Source organism: Varanus komodoensis, unplaced genomic scaffold, assembly GCF_004798865.1.
Source record: "Varanus komodoensis strain SLA01 unplaced genomic scaffold, ASM479886v1 scaffold2, whole genome shotgun sequence".
Classification (NCBI taxonomy): Eukaryota; Metazoa; Chordata; class Lepidosauria; order Squamata; family Varanidae; genus Varanus; species Varanus komodoensis.
The window spans coordinates 16,644,044-16,662,233 of record NW_025335568.1 but is presented as its reverse complement, the minus strand read 5'-3'; the positions used below and the strand labels follow the sequence as shown (position 1 = coordinate 16,662,233).

General features: G+C 41.1%; 1 protein-coding gene across 9 annotated transcripts in view; it reads right to left on the bottom strand.

Annotated features, from left to right (window-relative positions):
- Positions 1 to 8,007: 8,007 nt before the first annotated feature.
- The window catches only part of SMARCAD1 (SWI/SNF-related, matrix-associated actin-dependent regulator of chromatin, subfamily a, containing DEAD/H box 1), a 51,259-nt gene continuing 41,076 nt past the window's right edge, over positions 8,008 to 18,190 (bottom strand). For all 9 annotated transcript variants that reach the window (XM_044428706.1, XM_044428703.1, XM_044428701.1 and 6 more), the window contains 9 exons: positions 17,011 to 17,148; positions 16,579 to 16,674; positions 16,069 to 16,186; positions 15,767 to 15,888; positions 14,192 to 14,380; positions 13,351 to 13,469; positions 12,588 to 12,770; positions 9,618 to 9,727; positions 8,008 to 8,558 (listed from right to left, as the gene is read on the bottom strand). In XM_044428706.1, the coding sequence (XP_044284641.1) occupies positions 8,497 to 8,558; positions 9,618 to 9,727; positions 12,588 to 12,770; positions 13,351 to 13,469; positions 14,192 to 14,380; positions 15,767 to 15,888; positions 16,069 to 16,186; positions 16,579 to 16,674; positions 17,011 to 17,148 (1,137 nt within the window). In that variant the 3' untranslated portion in view covers positions 8,008 to 8,496. The remainder of the gene's footprint in view (positions 8,559 to 9,617; positions 9,728 to 12,587; positions 12,771 to 13,350; positions 13,470 to 14,191; positions 14,381 to 15,766; positions 15,889 to 16,068; positions 16,187 to 16,578; positions 16,675 to 17,010; positions 17,149 to 18,190) is intronic.

The window sequence follows — 18,190 nt, the reverse complement described above, 5'->3', positions numbered from 1 at the left end:
GGTATCATCTGCATATCTGAGGTTGTTGATATTTCTCCCAGCAATCTTAATTCCAACTGGTGATTCATCTAGCCCCGCCTTTCTCATGATGTGCTCTGCATATAAGTTAAATAGGCAGGGAGACAGTATACAGCCTTGCCGAACTCCTTTCTCAATTTTGAACCAATCAGTGGTTCCATGTCCACTTCTCACTGTTGCTTTTTGACCCTCATATAGGTTTCTCAAGAGACAAATAAGATGGTCTGGTACTCCCATCTCTTTAAGAACTTGCCACAATTTGTTGTGATCCACACAATCAAAGGCTTTAGTATAGTCAATGAAGCAGAAGTAGATATTTTTCTGGAACTCCCTAGCTTTCTCCATGATCCAGCGTATGTCGGCAATTTGATCTCTAGTTCCTCTCCCTCTTTGAAATCCTGCCTGTACTTCTGGTAGTTCTCGGTCCACATACTGCTGGAGCCTAGCTTGTAGGATTTTGAGCATCACTTTGCTAGCATGTGAAATGAGTGCAATGGTGCGGTAGTTTGAACATTCTTTGGCATTGCCCTTCTTTGGGATCGGAATGTAAACTGACCTTTTCTAATCCTGTGGCCACTGTTGAGTTTTCCAAATTTGCTGGCATATTGAGTGTAGCACTTTTACTGCATTGTCTTTTAAGATTTTGAATAGCTCAACTGGATTTTGAATAGCTCAACTGTCGCCTCCACTAGCTTTGTTGTTGCTCAGACTTCCTAAGGCCCATTTGACTTCACATTCCAGAATGTCTGGTTCGAGGTCAGTGACCACCCCATCGTGGTTGTCAGGGACATTAAGCTCTTTCTTGTATAGTTCTTCTGTGTAATCTTTCACCTCTTCTTAATCTCTTCTGCCTGTGTTAGGTCCCTGACATTTTGGTCCTTTATCATGCTCATCTTTGCATGAAATGTTCCCTTCATATCTCCAATTTTCTTGAAGAGATCTCTGGTCCTCCCTATTCTATTGTTTTCTTCTATTTCTTTGCACTGTTCATTTAAGGCATTCTTATCTCTTCTAGCTGTTCTCTGGAATTCTGCGTTCAATTGTTTGTATCTTTCTCTTTCTCCCTTGCCTTTCGCTTCCCTTCTTTCCTCAGCTATTTGTAAAGCTTCCTCAGACAGCCATTTTGCTTTCTTGCATTTCTTTTCCTTTGGGATGGTTTTACTTGCTGCCTCTTGTACAACGTTGTGAACCTCCGTCCATAGTTCTTCAGGCACTCTGTCTATCAGATCTAATTCCTTACATCTATTTGTCACCTCTACTGTATATTCGTCAGGGATATGATTTAGGTCATACCTGAGTGGCCTAGTGCTTTTCCCTACTTTCTTCAACTTAAGCCTAAATTTTGCAACCAGAAGCTCATGATCTGAGCCACAGTCAGCTCCTGGTCTAGTTTTTACTGACTGTATACAGCTTCTCCATCTTTGGCTGCAGAGCACATAGTCAATCTGATTTCTGTGTTGACCGTCTGGTGATGTCCATGTGTACAGTCATCTCTTGGGTTGTTGGAAAAGAGTGTTTGCTATGACCATCGTATTCTCTTGACAAAATTCTACCTGCCTGTGCCCTGCTTCATTTTGTACTCCAAGGCCAAACTTGCCTGTTATTCTGGTTATCTTTTGGTTTCCTACTTTAGCATTCCGATCCCCCATGATGATAAGGACATCATTTTTTGGAGTTAATTCTAGAAGGTACTGTAGGCCTTCATAGAAATGGTCAACTTCAGCCACTTCAGCACCAGTGGTTGGGGCATAGACTTGGACTATTGTGATGTTGAATGGTTTGCCCTGGATTCGAACTGGGATCATTCTGTCATTTTGGAGATTGTATCCCAGTACTGCTTTTCCTACTCTTTTATTGACTATGAAGGCTACTCCATTTCGTCTGAGGGATTCTTGCCCGCAGTGGTATACCTGATGGTCATCTTAATTAAATTCACCCATTTCTGTCCATTTTAGTTCACTGATTCCTAAGATGTTGATGTTCAGTCTTGTCCTCTCTTGTTTGACCACATCCAGCTTGCCTTGATTCATGGATCTTACATTCCAGGTTCCTATGGAGTATAGATCTTTGCATTATCAGACTCTCCTTTCACCACCAGATACATCAGCAACTGAGTGTCCTTTCGACTTTGACCCAGTCGCTTCATTCTTTCTGGCGCTACTAGTACTAGCCCTCTGCTCTTCCCCAGTAGCATATTGGACACCTTCCGAGCTGAGGGGCTCATCTTCCGGCATCATATCTTTTTGCCTTTTGGTACAGTCCATGTGGTTTTCATGGCAAAGATACTGGAGTGGGTTGCCATTTGCTTCTCCAGGGGATCACGTTTTGTCAGAGCTCTCTGCTATGACCTGTCCGTCTTGGGTGACCCTGCACAGCATAGCTCATAGCTTCATTGAGCTATGCAAGCCCCTTCACCACGACAAGGCAGTGATCCATGAAGGAGTGTTATACTATACAGAACAGTATAACAAAGGATGTGCTCTAAGCTGCTGTGTCCATGGGGAAATTAAAATAGCTAGAATATCTTTGCTTGGTGGAAGCGATATGGGCCAATTCTAAGGAACTGTGTGAGACCTGTGCTCTCTCAAGCATTTTCTATTCATAGCTCTAAGCTTGTGTATACTATAAGAGCAAGGCTACAACATCAATTTAGCTTAGAGAAAAGGCAAGGGATGGGGCATATGATAAAGGTGTGCAAAATTATGTACAGATTGATCCGATGAAGCTGACTGGTGGGAGATTCAGGACAAGTACAAGGAAGTACTTCACACCAGCTATGGGGGTTTACTCCCACAAGATTAAGTGATGATCACAATGAGAATGGCTTTAAAAAGGGATTAGAGAATTCATGGAAAAGAAAGCAATCTATGATGGCTAGTATTACACATAAGAAGCAGTCGGCTTATGTATATCAGCTGTCGAGAAGAAAACCCCTGACTGCCCCTCTACTTGTTTCTACTTTCTAAGTGAGTGCTACTTCCTACTTGTGGGTCCCCATGGATGGCTGGTTGGCCATGATGTGAACAGAATATGCTAATGGTCTAGATTGGGGTTGTCCAGCGTGCAGCCCCTGGGCCCTTGTTCTGTGGTCCTCTCGCTGCTCAGAGCCCCCCGCCCCCCCAGTCTGGCTCCCAGCAATGGCATGGGCATGATTGCGGTAGAAGCTGAGCACCTTTGCGCTTGTCAGCAGAAGTGGGCAGGACAGGCTGGGAGAGTTCGCCAGCTCAAGTAGAAGAGGCTCAGCACACGAACTGAAAATAGGAGGGCCCGGGGTGGGTCACATGGGAGGGTTTCCGGGTGGGAGAAACAGGGAAGAAAGGGATGGAACACCCCAGAGGAGCAATCACTGTGCTTGGGCTGTGATCAGAGAAGGGGCTGCAGAGGCAAGCTGCAGAAAGGGGCCACTGTGATAATCTATGCTGCAGTAATGAAAAAAGCGCAGACTAGGACAGACTTTGCCAAACAAATCAGCACATACTTTTTATTCTTCTTTGTGGTCTCTGTGCATCCCACATATGGGCATGTGCTCCCATGCAAGGCTAGAGAGGGAAAAACTTCAATTGATCAGTATGCCAGAATGGGTGCCTCTCCTGCTTCCATTTCCTGTGACTATAGGGAATGGACTTCCGCCCAGTTCCTCAGTTCCTTTTTGACCACTGGAGGTAGCATGCATGAGAAAAGCTTGCCAGAAGGGAAATTCCATGGCTGGACCCAGATCACTATAACTTTGAAGTACACTAGTGATAATAAGGAAGATTAACACATTATATTTTTGCAGGGAGGGGGCAGGTTTTACATGAACAAATGTACAGTATGGATGCAACCTGTAGTTATGTAAGAGGGTATCAGGTAACTGGGATGCCTTGCCATCCCCTATTACATTTTTCCCTATCCCTGTTTTTTTCCATAAATCCATCTGGATGTGTACATGGTAGGCATGTCATGAGCAGAGCTGGATGGAGCTGGGGGTCAGACTAGATGGTCCAGGAGGCCCCTTCTGACTCACTCTGTTTCTATGATCCCATGCCAAGGGCTGATAGAGAAATGGTGCACATGGGTATAAATACATACCATTTCTCCCCATACCAGCAGATCACAAACAAGGGAATAAAGGGCTGGCTGGCAAATGAAGCATCTCTCTTTGCTTGTAACCTTCCAAAGGGAATGTCTATGGCCTTGAAACGCTTGCACAAAACAGTGTAGACAACTCATTTTTTAGGACTATCTCACGTATTATGAAACTTCTACACATCATTTCTGAATAAAAAGGGGCGTCACATACACACAGATGTTCCTCATTGCAATAATGCAGTTTTTATTTTCCAGTCATGTTCATACACAACGAAGTTGGCTGTCAGTTGTGGCTTCCCAGGGAAAGTCTGTGGGGGTGGAGGGGCCGGAAACCACGGAGTCCCAGGCCATTTCGCCTGGCAGCTTCTTTCCCAGTTTCTAGTCTGCTGGGATTGTCCCATTAGTGAATGAGGCTTTGGACCCACGTGAGTGCTTTATCAGTGATGTGACTTCTGCCAGCTTAACCTCTGCCCACATGGTTAAACAGCTTTAATGTAGACAAAAGCGGAGTGTGTACGTGCGTGAGAAGCACAGCAACGCACAGCTGGAGCGAGGATCAAAATTATGAGCAGATTGAATGGAAGGAAAAAGCTTGTCAATTGGACAGTGAAGAGGAAAGCAACAGCGGCAACTAAAGGGAAAAGAAGAAATTACTGTAATAGCAATGGGAAATTTAATCAGGTGGTGTGCGTATCATTTTTGTAACCCCTTCTGTGTCCTGCGTAGAACTCACAATGGAGACATCTGGCAGAAAAACACCAAACATGTGTTTGGCCATATAAAGAAGAAAGGTACTTAGAGCTTAGGGCACAATCCTACTGGATTGCTGTCCACTTGCTTGGAAGCTTCCGATCTTGGAGGCTTCCAGGAATCCTGTGGCTTGCCAGGTGACTGCCCTGAAGAAGTGAGAGAGGCAATGTTGCTTGCCTCCTCTACCACTTTTCCACCATAAGAGCATCACAGCTTCTCTGAAGGACTTGCAATGCAGGGGCTGAGCTCATGCACCAGAGCCACAGTGATGTTTTCTGTGGTGGCTGGGAGGGAGTGACTATCTTCAGCTTGGAGCACTAGGATCTCAGGGATGAAAATCCCCAGTATCCTATGACTCAGACAATGTAAACAGTCCTTAGAATGGCTCTGCTCATGCTATATGTGGTCCTGGGGAACCATCGGATCTCTGACAGGAGCAGACAGTATTCTTATTGTGCATATTTTAAAAAAAACCAACTAATTCTGTAAGAAAGCTGTCGGGTTTCATAGCAAATGTAACCGTATCTTGTGAGATCTCAAAGACTAACAAATTTATGATGGCAAATGCACAAGACTTTTAGACTTATTTCATAACCCCATATTTCTCATGGACTGTTAGATATTGATAAGAAAATGGAAGGATGCATCAGTACCTCCACATGGTGCTGAGCCACCTTTTCTCTTGGCTGGGGGATGCTGGTGGTTGTAGTCCCCCAGCTAACCTCTCATAAGGAAATTGCCCCAGACAGCACTTCATTTCTGTGGTTTCAAGTTTCAGAATTCTCTTCCCACTTTTATGCTCACCATAAACTTTTGAGGTAGGCTGAGACAAAGAGATCAGTTGGCCTAAGATCAGAGTGAAATTCATGTACCTTGCCTTTCTGAAGTCAATGCACACAAAGCAGCTTACAGCAGAACACTGCAATTATAAACTGCATTATATTTGTACTACAAATAATACATTGCAGTAACTGAACTGTTAAAATTGTGCTGGACCAACAACTAAACAAGTGTTCATTGCCCTGTGCAAAGCAAACAGCAGAAATACAAGAAGCAGCACTTTAGGTAAACTTTTTGAAAATGGAAGTGCTGCACCCGAGGTTCTTGCTGTCTGTTGTGCAGTCTTTGTGTGTGCATTGCTTGCTCTAAGTGGACTACTTCCTGTCCATCTGAGGACACACGAGATGTTGGCTTTTGCTGAAGTGGAATTTCGGCTGTTCTTTTTTGGGAGGCATGTGGATCTTGCTGTATTTGTGACATATTATGCCTGACAACCTCAGATAACATAGGGAGAATCCTTGCAGCACGATGCTCATGGACAGCTTCACCAGATTGGCTCCCCTGCTTTCCATTGATGAATATTTTTGAATGAGTCTTTTCTATTCCAGCCCATATCCAACCGTATCTGTGAGGTCAATTTGCTTAAGTAACATTAAACAAAGTTGTGGCTGGCTGTTGTGCTTATTTTTCTTCAAAGATACAGCCTATGCATGTTTTTTTTTTAAATCCCAATTCAGTCATTCTTTCCTTTTGCAAATCAATTGCACCTGCTGCCTTTGACCTCCTACAACTTTTCTTTCAGTTCTATTGCTGCCACCTTCTGGGAAGAAATGAGGATGCTTATACTGCTAGTTTCTCAACTCCTTTGAAGTCTTCTCTAATCTATTGTTCCAATCATCTGTTTGCCTGGTGAATACATGGAGATCTTCCTGTGCAGCTGTTTGTATTCCAGTAAACTACAGTGAAGCAGAGGAAAATTAAATTTGAGCAGAATTACTACATTTTAGCAGTATTCCTCCATCCTGACCTGTTCCATGGTTTCACTCATCCACTAAGTCAAATAGAGCTTTCTATTTTTTGAACCACCCTATCATGAGCCCAGCTTGTTAACCTAAAAGGCAATAAATGAGCAACTATATCTAATTGTGACTTTGGGAGATAGGAAGCTGACATGGTGCACTGGTAAATTCTGAAGTGAAGGCTGTCATCCAAACTGTACGAATAGGCAAGGAGAGTTCCCCCAAGAAGAGTCCAGTTGTGTTGATCCAGATCAACAACCAGTTCTAGTTATTTTCATCTGCACAAAATACCGTGCATTTTAATAGGGACAGCTCACAAAAATAGATTGTCGCTGGGAAAATCTACCACTCCCCTTCAAGCTATTGTGGCTATTGTATTTAAACTCTGTGGAAATAGGGGTGAATGGCGTCAGGTGATGCCATCTTCCTCACTAAGCAAAATAAAGAAATAAAATCCAAGCACTTCAATCCCATGAACTTTGGCACCGCTGGCAGCAGTTCTCCGGGGTCTCAGGCCGGAGGCTCCTGCCTTAACCCAAAGAAGACCCTGTAGGCATGGAGAATCCAGCAAGAGCAGGAGCAGTGTCTGCTGTTACCCTCATGTACTGCCTTGTTTCCCCTGGATTTCTTCCCACAGGGCAGTGGATGGCAAACGGCCCTATGGAGTGGGTCAGGCTATGTGAGCCCAGCTGCAGTAGGCCCTGAATTCTTCCTGGCCTACTCCCCTCCACCCTGTATGTACACTGAATAGAATAAACCAGAAACCTGAAAAAAGCAACTGTAAGGACTTGGGGGAGACAGAGGGAGAAAGAGACACAGAAAGAATGATCCACCACTCCAAGACAGGGAAAAGAGAGGAAGCAGGTAACACTTTATTATTTTCTGTAAGGTTGCAAGCCCAATGGGTATGGCCTGCCCCTGTTATACATTATGCACAACACCCAGCATTTTAAGCAATTAAATTATAATTAACTTGCCTGCTCCCATAAAATTCAGGTGACTATCTATTCATGAAACCATATATTTATGCCTTAGCAAAAATGCATGATGTTTGCAAATTTAATATATATTCCATATACTCAAACTAGTTGGATAAAACTGCTTAAAACATTAAAACAAAAAGCTTTAAAATATAATAATTCATGATCCTCAGAGCTTTCTGAAGAAAATGCTTGCTATCTACTATTTGCTAGAAACTATCAAAGCTTGAACTCAGGTAGTACTTGGACAGAGAATTCCTAGAACCACAGCCACTATTCAGAAAGCCTCAATGCAATGCTACCATAAGTAATACAAATTAAATTCGAGGAGCTTAAACTTTTGTCACCCCCTTCCTGCATTTCAAATAACCATTAAGCAAAACACAATCTGTTAAGGACCAACTTTTATTATGTGAACAATTTGATACAAAACATTACAGTACTTCAAATAAAAACAAGCTGAGAGACAACAAATATGGGCATTTCAAATAAGGCACATGTAAAAAAAACACATCCAGTGAAATAGACAGGTTCTATATATATATTTGGAGGTAGAAATAATTACAAAAATATGGAACAATTTTAAGCATTAGCAGTTCTGTTAAAACTAGGGTCCCCATTTAAAAACTGCCTTGGCAAGATAGCTTATGTGGCATTTTATGCACTACATTTTTGTGGCAACTCTACATTTTGCTTCAGAGTACCAGTAGTGGAGTGAGGGTTGGGCAAGAGAACTATGCCATGAGCAATACAACAAGGAAGTTACAAAAAGTTATAAATGTCCATACAAATGTATTTAATAACAAAAAGTTCTTGAAGCACCACGTTTCATTTTTCCTCAAATAAAAAAGATATCTACAATGATTTTCTTTATTCTATTAGAGACCTAATGACGTTTTTAATAATGTTGCTATATCTGCTGGAATGGCCCCTTCTTCTCCTGCAGAATAAAAGGAATGCATTAGAATTCCACATGTAGGCAACATTTCATGCAATCTAATATTTATAGCATAGACAACTAAAGCAAAGAAGCAGCCCTTTCTGCAACCTCGCTAGCTTCCCAGCAGGGAAAACTGGTTATTTTGGGTCAATACAGATGTTACATGAATAAAAGATGGAGTAGGGGATGCAAGGGATGCTTGGCCTGTACTTGTAAGCCACTGATGCAAGCGCAGTCTGTGTACTCTAAGTGCATCTATGGTCTTTGCACAATTGTTGCTGTTCCGCCTGCTAGTATATTGGACTCAACTGTGATGTGCTATAAGAACCACAGAATTATTTTTAATGTCACAAGCTGCTGTGTAGCTGCAGTGGTTCACTATGCAACACAGTAAGAGTATGGTACGTTATCTGAGAAACACCACTTAGGAGCAGAGAAGTTGCTGCACAGTTATTTGGATTTTGACCAGGGAGATACAGTGCCAAGAAATCATATCAGGCAAAACAACAGGGGACAGATTAGCTTTGCTGCATATGCTCCAACCCAGTTCTGCCTTTAGAAAAGAGTAGCAAACAAATTGACCAAGAACTCCTCACTAAACAATGCAGGACATTCTATATCATGCAATTCACAGCCTGAGCATTCACTCCAAACAGCAACAGTCTGCATTGTTCCACTGTTTGTTTTCTGTATTACATCCTTGTCTTTTAGGATTTTCTCGCAGAATGTTTTAAAAGCCTATCTGGGAAGGAGAAATGCATGAGTTCTTTCTCCCTCATCCATTCAGGTGTGAGATTTATCTGCCACTACACTGGTTGTTAATGCTTCAAATGAACTAAAGTATGTTCTAGTTGAATGGAAGATTCTGCTGCATTTAAAATCTCTACATAAAAAAACTATCTGCACCTGACCACTAACCACCTGACCTTTATTTCCCTCTGCCATTAATCTTCTGGAATAAGGAACATAAACACTAACTCTCTTCTGTTTCACATAGTTTTAGACCCAGAGCTGCTTCTTACAATGCGACACATGCAAAACTGTCTTACAAAAGCTTACCTGTATCTGCTGCTGTCATGTCTTGTTCTAGTTTTAACTTTTGTTGACTGATTTTGAGCATCGATTCTTCTATAGTTCCTTTACTTATAAGCCTTATAACTTTCACTTCTCTAAAAACACAGAAAAATAATAAGTTTACTCATAAAATACTGTAAGTCAATATTCCTGATTTAGGCATAAGAATATTTCCGCTTAAATCCCACATGCCTTTACAGGAAACAGTACTTCAACACTACTGCTAATACTGTTGTTATAGAGAGGGTGAGGACCTCATCTTATACATACCATACTAGACAAAAAGTACATCAATATATCAGTTGTGAAACCACTGAGCAAACACACACATTGCCACACAGTGCCAGTTAAGTTTTAAGGATGAGTTTGATCTGAGGTAGCTCATTTGTGCGTGTACTTTCACAGATGTGGACCTGGTTTGCATGACACAACCACCTAGGTCAGGGGTTGGCAACCTTTAACACTCAAAGAGCCATTTGGACCCATTTCCCCCACAAAAGAAAACACCGGGAGCTGGAAAACCCTTTTGACATCTAAAATGAAGATAACACTGCATATATTGTTTTTTACCTTAATGCTATGTGTATCTTCATTATGATTTAGCTGCAGCTCTTGTTCAGTAACTAAAAACTGTTATTTTTAATCTTACATTATAAACTAGTAGGACTCCTTTCATATATTTTGAATAGGAGAACAGCTTCCTGAAGAGTCAAAGTCAGTGCTAAAGGGCTGCATGCATTAAACAGCAAACCCCATAAGTTCATCAGCAGTAAAAGCAAATGAAACTACCCATGTATCATTAAACGTTTGGTTTTCTTCAGAAACTTTTCTTCGATTTATCCATGGTTGGCCTATGGGGGTGCGGGGGGGGGGACTCAGTAAATTGGTGCAAGATCTGTAAATTGGTGGGGGATCCGCAGATCAGCCAGAGATATGGGTGTGTTTAGTGACTGATTAGCAGATAAACAGTCAAGTGCTGTGAATTGTGACAGGTCCCAAGTGCAGCTTCATCAACATTCAGATGAAGGAGGTTACATTGGGACAAAGAGAATCCTTTCAGCAGCGTTTTGTGCAACATGAGAGCCTGCAGGAAGATTGTTTAGCAGAGGAATGTAACGATTTACTTAACTAGCTATTAACTAGCTAGTTCTGCATTCCTGAGTGGAGCTTTAAGCAGATCAGTGGCTGTGCCCGCGCGTGTTTTGAGTGACGGAGCGTGTTTTGAGTGACGGAGCTGCAGCAGAGGGACTCAAGAGCCATATGCGGCTCCGGAGCTGTGGGTTGCCGACCCGTGACCTAGGTGAACAAGCAGGAGCAAGCACACTTGCTGGTTCCCAGCCACTTAAGCTAAAGACACACAAGTTGGGACTGTTTAGCTTAGAAAAACAGTGAGGAAAAGGAAATGCAATGCAAAAGAGGCATACAATATTCTGAATATATTGGAGACATTTCTTCCTTTCTTGCAATACAACAACCTGTGACTGATAGGATTTTCAGGACACAAAAAGATGTACTTCATCACACAGTGCATAATCAAACTATGGAATCTGCTTCCATAAGATGCAGTGATGGCCACCAACTTGGATGACTTCATGAAGGATAAGAGCATCCACGGCTATTAATCCTGATGGCTCTTGTGCTACCTCTCAGAGGCCTATCCATAGCAGTTATGGGGAAACATGGGGGGAGGGTGTTGTTCTACTCATGTCATGCTTGGGAGTGTCTTGCAGGCAGCTGGTTAGCCACTGTGTGAACAGACTGCTGGACTAGATGGACCCTGGACTGATCCAGCATGGTTCTTATGTTTTTATGAGTTCTGAGTTGTCTCCCACCAAAAGTCCACAATTCCATGTTTAGGCGACACAAAAATTAGCTAGGGATAAAGTGTCCCTGGGCTACTTAACTTCTCACATCTGCAGCAGGAGAGATCAGAGCATCCAGAAGTCAGTACACTCATTCCTGCTCATTCATGCTGACCCAGTTTAAAACAACAACAAGATAGTTGTGACATGCAAACTGGTCCAGGGACCATATATCCATTCAACAACCACTTTCAGCGGAGACACTTCATGTATTCAGGTTTTGGTCACTGAGAGGTAAGTCATCAGGTGAAGAGGTATTTTAACCAGGAGCCTGCAGTTTGCAAGGGTCAAGCCTTGGTATCTGCACCTGTGCCCAGAGGTTTCCTCAGTCATGCCATTCATATGACATAAGTGCTACAGAACTGACCCATCCTTTCATGGGCATAAGAAGCATGTTAGTGAGATGCAGTAAGTGCTGCTGCATTCAGAAAGTTCCATGGCAATCGGGGTGCATATGCAGCTGCTTTCTCACATACAGTGGTACTTTGGCTCACAAATTTAATCTGTTCCAGGACTCTGGTCATGTCCCAAATTGGTCGTGACCCAAGTCAAATTTTCTCATAAGGTTCAATGTAAATAAGGTTAATCCATTCTGTAAACCGTTTTTAATCACAAAAATTTGAAACAAAGTAACAAAGTACAGTACAGTAGAGAACACTAACCTAGCTGGGGGGGGAGGTTATTGTTTGGAGGGAAAGTCCAAACCATAATTGTGCGATAGTGATTGTGCTGGCAGAGGGGGAAATGGCTGCGATTGGGGGTGGGGTGGGGGGGGGGGGGGTGAGATGGGTATGATCGTGATCATCCCCCAATGCGGAGTTCATGAACCGAGGCAATTTTTCTTTGAATTTCTGTTCATGACCCGATTTGGTCATGAACTGAGGCATTAGTGAACTGAGGAACCACTGTATCTTGGGACCAGCTTGATAAAATAGAAAAGGAAGAAAGCAAGTTTTATTCTGTACTGTGCCACATAAATACACTGAACCTTTCTGTTTTAAATTCCACAGACAATTTAATACTTGTCAGCAAAACAGAATCAGCACTGTGTTTGATCATTATAGTCTGTCCTCATAAAAAAACCAAAATATACCTAGTTTGTCCTACTCTGTGGCATCGGTCTTCAGCCTGCTTGTCATTGTAAGGGTTGCAGTCAATGTCATGAAGGATAACCACATTGGCTGAGGTCAGATTAATCCCAAGACCTCCAGCTTTAGTTGACAGCAAGAAGACAAAGATACCCATATCTGAATTAAATTCGTCTATCAGATGTATCCTACAATGAAAGAGAACCACGCATTTATCAGCAAGCAACTCTTCAAAAGTGGGTCATACTGAAAAGGGAGGCATACGGGCATGTCCACTTACTAGCCACAGCACTAAGCACAGTAAACAGCGCAAATATTCAGCAACCAGTCACTGAAGGCAAAATGTTTGGGTGAGTGAGCAAATTTGCTGTAAACTTCTAAATCATCTTGACTGTTAATGATTTATTTTCTTATTGCCACTAAATCTATTGAGCTATATTTGTATCAACTGTGAATTATGCAATTCCTTATGTCAATATCATTGCTTTACACTTTATGGATATTTCTCTAGTGCTCTATATTTAAGGGAAGAAACTGTGGTGTGGAATTATATAGCAACTTTATTCAACAATTTTAAAGCATATGACATGGGATACCTTTATTTAAATTGGTTCCCAGCTTATTTTAATAGTTTTTTTTAAATAACTCAAGGTGTTCTATAGTTCCTACCTCACTATCAGTACATACTCAGCGTCAGATTCGAATGGGACAAGAATGAACATTAGTTGCATCTAGTAACGGTGCTCCTATCATATACATTTTACTTACCTGTCAGCAATTTGTGTCTTTCCATCCAGTCTAAGGTATCTATGCTGCTGATGTTTCAGAAGAAGCTCTAGTATATCTAGCATCATTGTAAACTGGCTAAAGAGGACAACTCTGTCACCCTAATGGGGGAAAGAAAATTGTATACTTTTCATTTTTGTTATCTATGCATTCTTCCCTTTCCTTAAGAAAACTGGCCTGTTGGTTTAGCATAACAAACCTATTAAGCACCTACCCGATGAAGAGTCCCTATGCATATGCTATACTACCTATAGGTAAATTGGGACCAGGCAGGAATTTTAACCTAGGATAACGCTAGAGCAGGGTGAAGGAAAGGAACAGAAAAGCCAATATGGCATATTCGTTTTGGGTGCTGGACTGGCACTCAGATGATCTGGTTTTTCATTCCCGTTTAGCCTAGCCTACCTCACAGTGGTATTGTGAAGATAAAATAGAAGAACATGATTATAAACTGTCCAGAGAACTTTGCCTGTAACGTGGCACAGAAATTAATTAAATGAGCAAGCCAGCCAGCCAGTGAGCCACCTTGGGATTACTACTGAAAAAAGGGGTCTACAGATATAATAAATACATAAAAAACAAGTATTTATAAATAATTGCTGATCCCACAATCCTGGTTCATACTGTGTCCACTGTATTTCCCAATAACCTTTTCAGAGCCATGAATTTGGAGCACGGCTTCCCTCATTCAAATTAGATACTCCAGTGGTTTACTAAAGACTTTTATGAAATCAGCCTTTCATTCAAGTTCTAGTTAAGACCATTTCATTATGTATTGGACATGCACACTGTAGGAAATCCAAAATATATCTGAAGATTAAACCTTTTCTTTGAAGTCTGACAAAATGTGTGTCAGTGTTCTAAATTTTCCTGAATCCAAAATCAGGTCCATCTCCAGTCTGAAATCATGAATATTTGTGTACTGTTTACAAAGCAAATGCAATTCATAATCTGTCATCACAGACATATCTTCAAATATAAGGTCAGGGTTTGCTTCACAGTGTGTAGGCTCCTGAAACAAAAAGGTAGCAAATGAAGCAAGTCATTGAGGAATTGCAAAGAACGTTACAATTCATTTTTGTCTGGATTTTGTGCACACATTGTGATGAAGCCAGTTTGTGAAAACTGAAAAGCAGTTAATATTAACAGTTGACTTTTCAGTTTCTTAAATCTCCCGTCCATGAATACAGCAGTCCTGATTCCTAGGTTTAAATTCTTTAAATCCTGACATGTACTGTTAATTGTTAATTGCACACGCTATATAATTAACTTAGATGTAGTTAGGCCTTAAAAATTGAAGCTTCCAAGCTCCTCTTCTTGCTTGAGTGGGGGGGGGGGGGGGGGGACAACATGAACAAATGTGCATACTCAAGACTTGCTGCAGCTCTCTCATGTTGTATTGAGTGTGCCTTTATAACTGCCTGCTCCAATCTGATGCCTTTCAGATGCTTTGGATTTCACATCAGACTCAGATAGCATGACCAACAGCTAGCAGTGCTGGTATCCAAAAGCACAGGGAAAGCACTAGGCTGGGGAGACTGTTTTACAATTGTATTGGGTATTAAAAACCGGAAGACCTTGTGACAAGGACAGCACCAGCTGTTCACAGCATCCATTCAATGTAGTCATGAAGGCAAAGGACATTTGTTTGAGGTAAGTATTTTTATATACCCATCTACTGAGTTTAAATGGGATTGCAGGGACTCTCTTGCCCTCCCTCCTTTTTCCCATTGGCAGCTTCTCACAGCTTCTGGCACTTGTAGAGTTTAGAACATTGTTAGCTTGCTAGTCTGCATTTTGGGTTTTGGTTTGGAATGAACAGTGCACCAGTGTCAGAGCAACCAGTACTCCAAGAGTTATGTACATCATATTAAGAAGCCCTGTGACAATTCATTTTTGACAAGGGAAATCTGGGCAAGTCTTATCTTTGTTTCTTAATAAGCTGCATCCATATTCCAACTCTGCAGTCAACAAATGACCTATTGTCTTTCACACAAGAGGGTTTGTCTCTTGGATTATCCTCTAATTTAAACTGGGGGGCCTTGGCTGGACCAAGCCCTGTGAGGCAAAGCAACTAGGATGCGTGAACGAGTCCTGTGTCTTGTGCAATCATTCTCTGTGATTTCCCATCAATTCATGATAATGCCAACTGTGGATGGATCATCGAAACCTGGGACTTTATTTTCTTTTATCCCACAATTTGTACCCCAATTTTAGTTTAAAGCATTTTCTCCTCAGGAAGCCTGACCTATTTAGTTGTTTACATGTTTTAATAATCAAAATTTGAATAATGTTGCACATGCAGCAGAAGAGTGGCTATTTGGTGAAAATACAAGTACATATGATAAAGTGGAAAAATATTAAGAACTTGCCACATTATTTCAGAACAACATCTTACCTTTAGCATGAGTTTTGACATCACTCTCAGTTTTTCAGAGGTATAATATTGGCGGTGTAACAGAGGATGGTTGGCCATTTTTCTTAGCTGCATCATTACATTGCCCATTTCTGTATTCTTTTCTATGAAAAAAACAAACAAATATTACAACATGAAAATATCCACTGAAGTAGACTGCTGCCTGCAAAAGTGTTGAAGAAAAACCCGTAATCAATTTAAGTGACATACAAATCCAAAACAGCTCAGAATTTCTGTTTAGTACTATGGGAAAGAAACGTGAGAAAATTTAAGCAAGCACCTACCTTGACTGTCAATAGATTTTTTTAAGCAGCTGAACAGATCCTGGTATAGTTGTTCTTGTTTTTCAGACATTTCACACCATTCAACTATATCTTTTTTGGGAGGTAATTGTTTCAAGACCTGGTGGACCAAAACAAAATTTTAATTTATCTGGAGATTATACACCTGGATTCTACCACACTCTCTTGGGAACTAGTGTCACATATGGAGTGTGGTGGCTAGAGCTGGACTGGGGGCTCTGGAGAGCTGGGTTCTAGTCTCCACTGTGCCATGAAGCTCATCATGTGACTCTGGCCCTGCTCTCAGCCTGACTGACTGCATAGGGATGTTATTGTGGGGATAAAATGGAAAGGATCGTGCAAGGCACCTTGGGTTCTTCACAAGAGGTAAAAAGGAAAGATATAAATATAATATAATAAAAGTAATTATTCTTATTTAAGATACCTTAGTTTCTACTGATTAGTTTACACTGTAACCTAATGCAGTTAGCAGAGGTTAAAATTAAGACATACCTCTTCTTTTACTCTTCTCAGGATAAATGGTTTTATTATCTGCTTGGCATGTACAATTCTCTCCTTTTCGTATATACTATGTTCCTCGGATGCTTTCTAGGGTGAAAAAAAATCAAAAGAATGAAGTATATTTCATTCAATGAATGTTAACATGAGAATGGCACCAGTTATATCAATGGACTGTTATGTTTCCAACAGTACATGTTTCAACCCAAAAAAGACTGTGATGCATTAGCTGTGATTTCTAGAATATTTAGTATAGTGTAGCCACACATAGCAAGAAAATAGTTTGTGGATTGCATGGTAACTTTCCAGAAACATTTTTGTGGTTATCTGTTAGGATAAGATGTAAAACAATTTTCATTATGAAAACCCATGTATGAACTTAACCTGCACTTTTGAACAATACAACCACATTTGAAGTATACTTACTGCTTTAGAAGAGAATATTCTCCGAATTTCACTGGTACTACTACTGAACATGTGTGGCATCACAAAATTCAAGAGTGACATAAGTTCTAGAAGATTGTTCTGAACTGGAGTTCCTGTTAGCAGCAAACGGTTTTTTGCCTATTCCAGAATTCAAAAATAAAGAAAAATGGTCAGTACTTACAGGATGAGATTACTAGTCTCTTCAAAACAATACTACAAAAGTAGAATCATCTCACTAGTGCAAAATGCTACACTTTCAGCCACTTACATCTTAAAAAACAATTAGCCAGTTTCTTGGTAACACTGTCTAGTTTTACTTGAAGGAAGGGACAGCTGCAGTTTCATTGTGATATAATGTATGATTTTATGTTACATGGATCCTCACCCTCATCAGGCTTCTCTTGTGTCTCATCCTCTATAACTTTAGTTTAGCATTATATTCAGACACAGACAAACTGTGGTTAGTCTTAATGATGGTTTAAGGAAACAAGCTAACTTGAAACTGTGATATATGTATGTGGCTTGTTCCCCCAAACTGGGGTGTGGGTAGATGTCAGGTTTGTGAAATCTACTTTTTTTTAAACTAGCATATTGAGGAACCCCAAAATGGTGATTCAGGCAAGAGGAAAAACCAATTATCCCGCATACTCCATAAGCCAGAGATGGGGAAACTCCAGCCCACAGACCTGATAAGGCCTACAAGGATTCCCCCACAGCCTGTCAGTTTCTTTCCTTGACCCGACTCTCTTTGACCATGATCAACTAGTTACTTAAACAGGCTTTCTCAGTGCTTAGCTGTGTAAGCTTGTACAGGAAATGCAAGTGTCTCCACATTTTTCTGTATCTTATGAGACAGAATTTGATATAACTGCCATGACAGAGCATGCAATTATTCTGACCAATTCTAGCTAACAGAAAATAGAGTGGGGTGGGCAAATGGTGGTCCTCCAGATGTTTTGGCCTACACCTCCCAACACAGCTAATGATAAAGGCTCATAGAAGTTTCAGGCCATCTTGGGGACCCCCTCCTGATTCAGGGTACAGATTCGTATAATATCAAGACATCAAAGATTAACTGTTTTCTCAGATATGAAACTAATACCTGCAATGATAGTTTAGTGTTTCAAATAATAGATCTAAACTTCAATCCAACTTCAATTCCCTGTTGTTCATAGAGTTT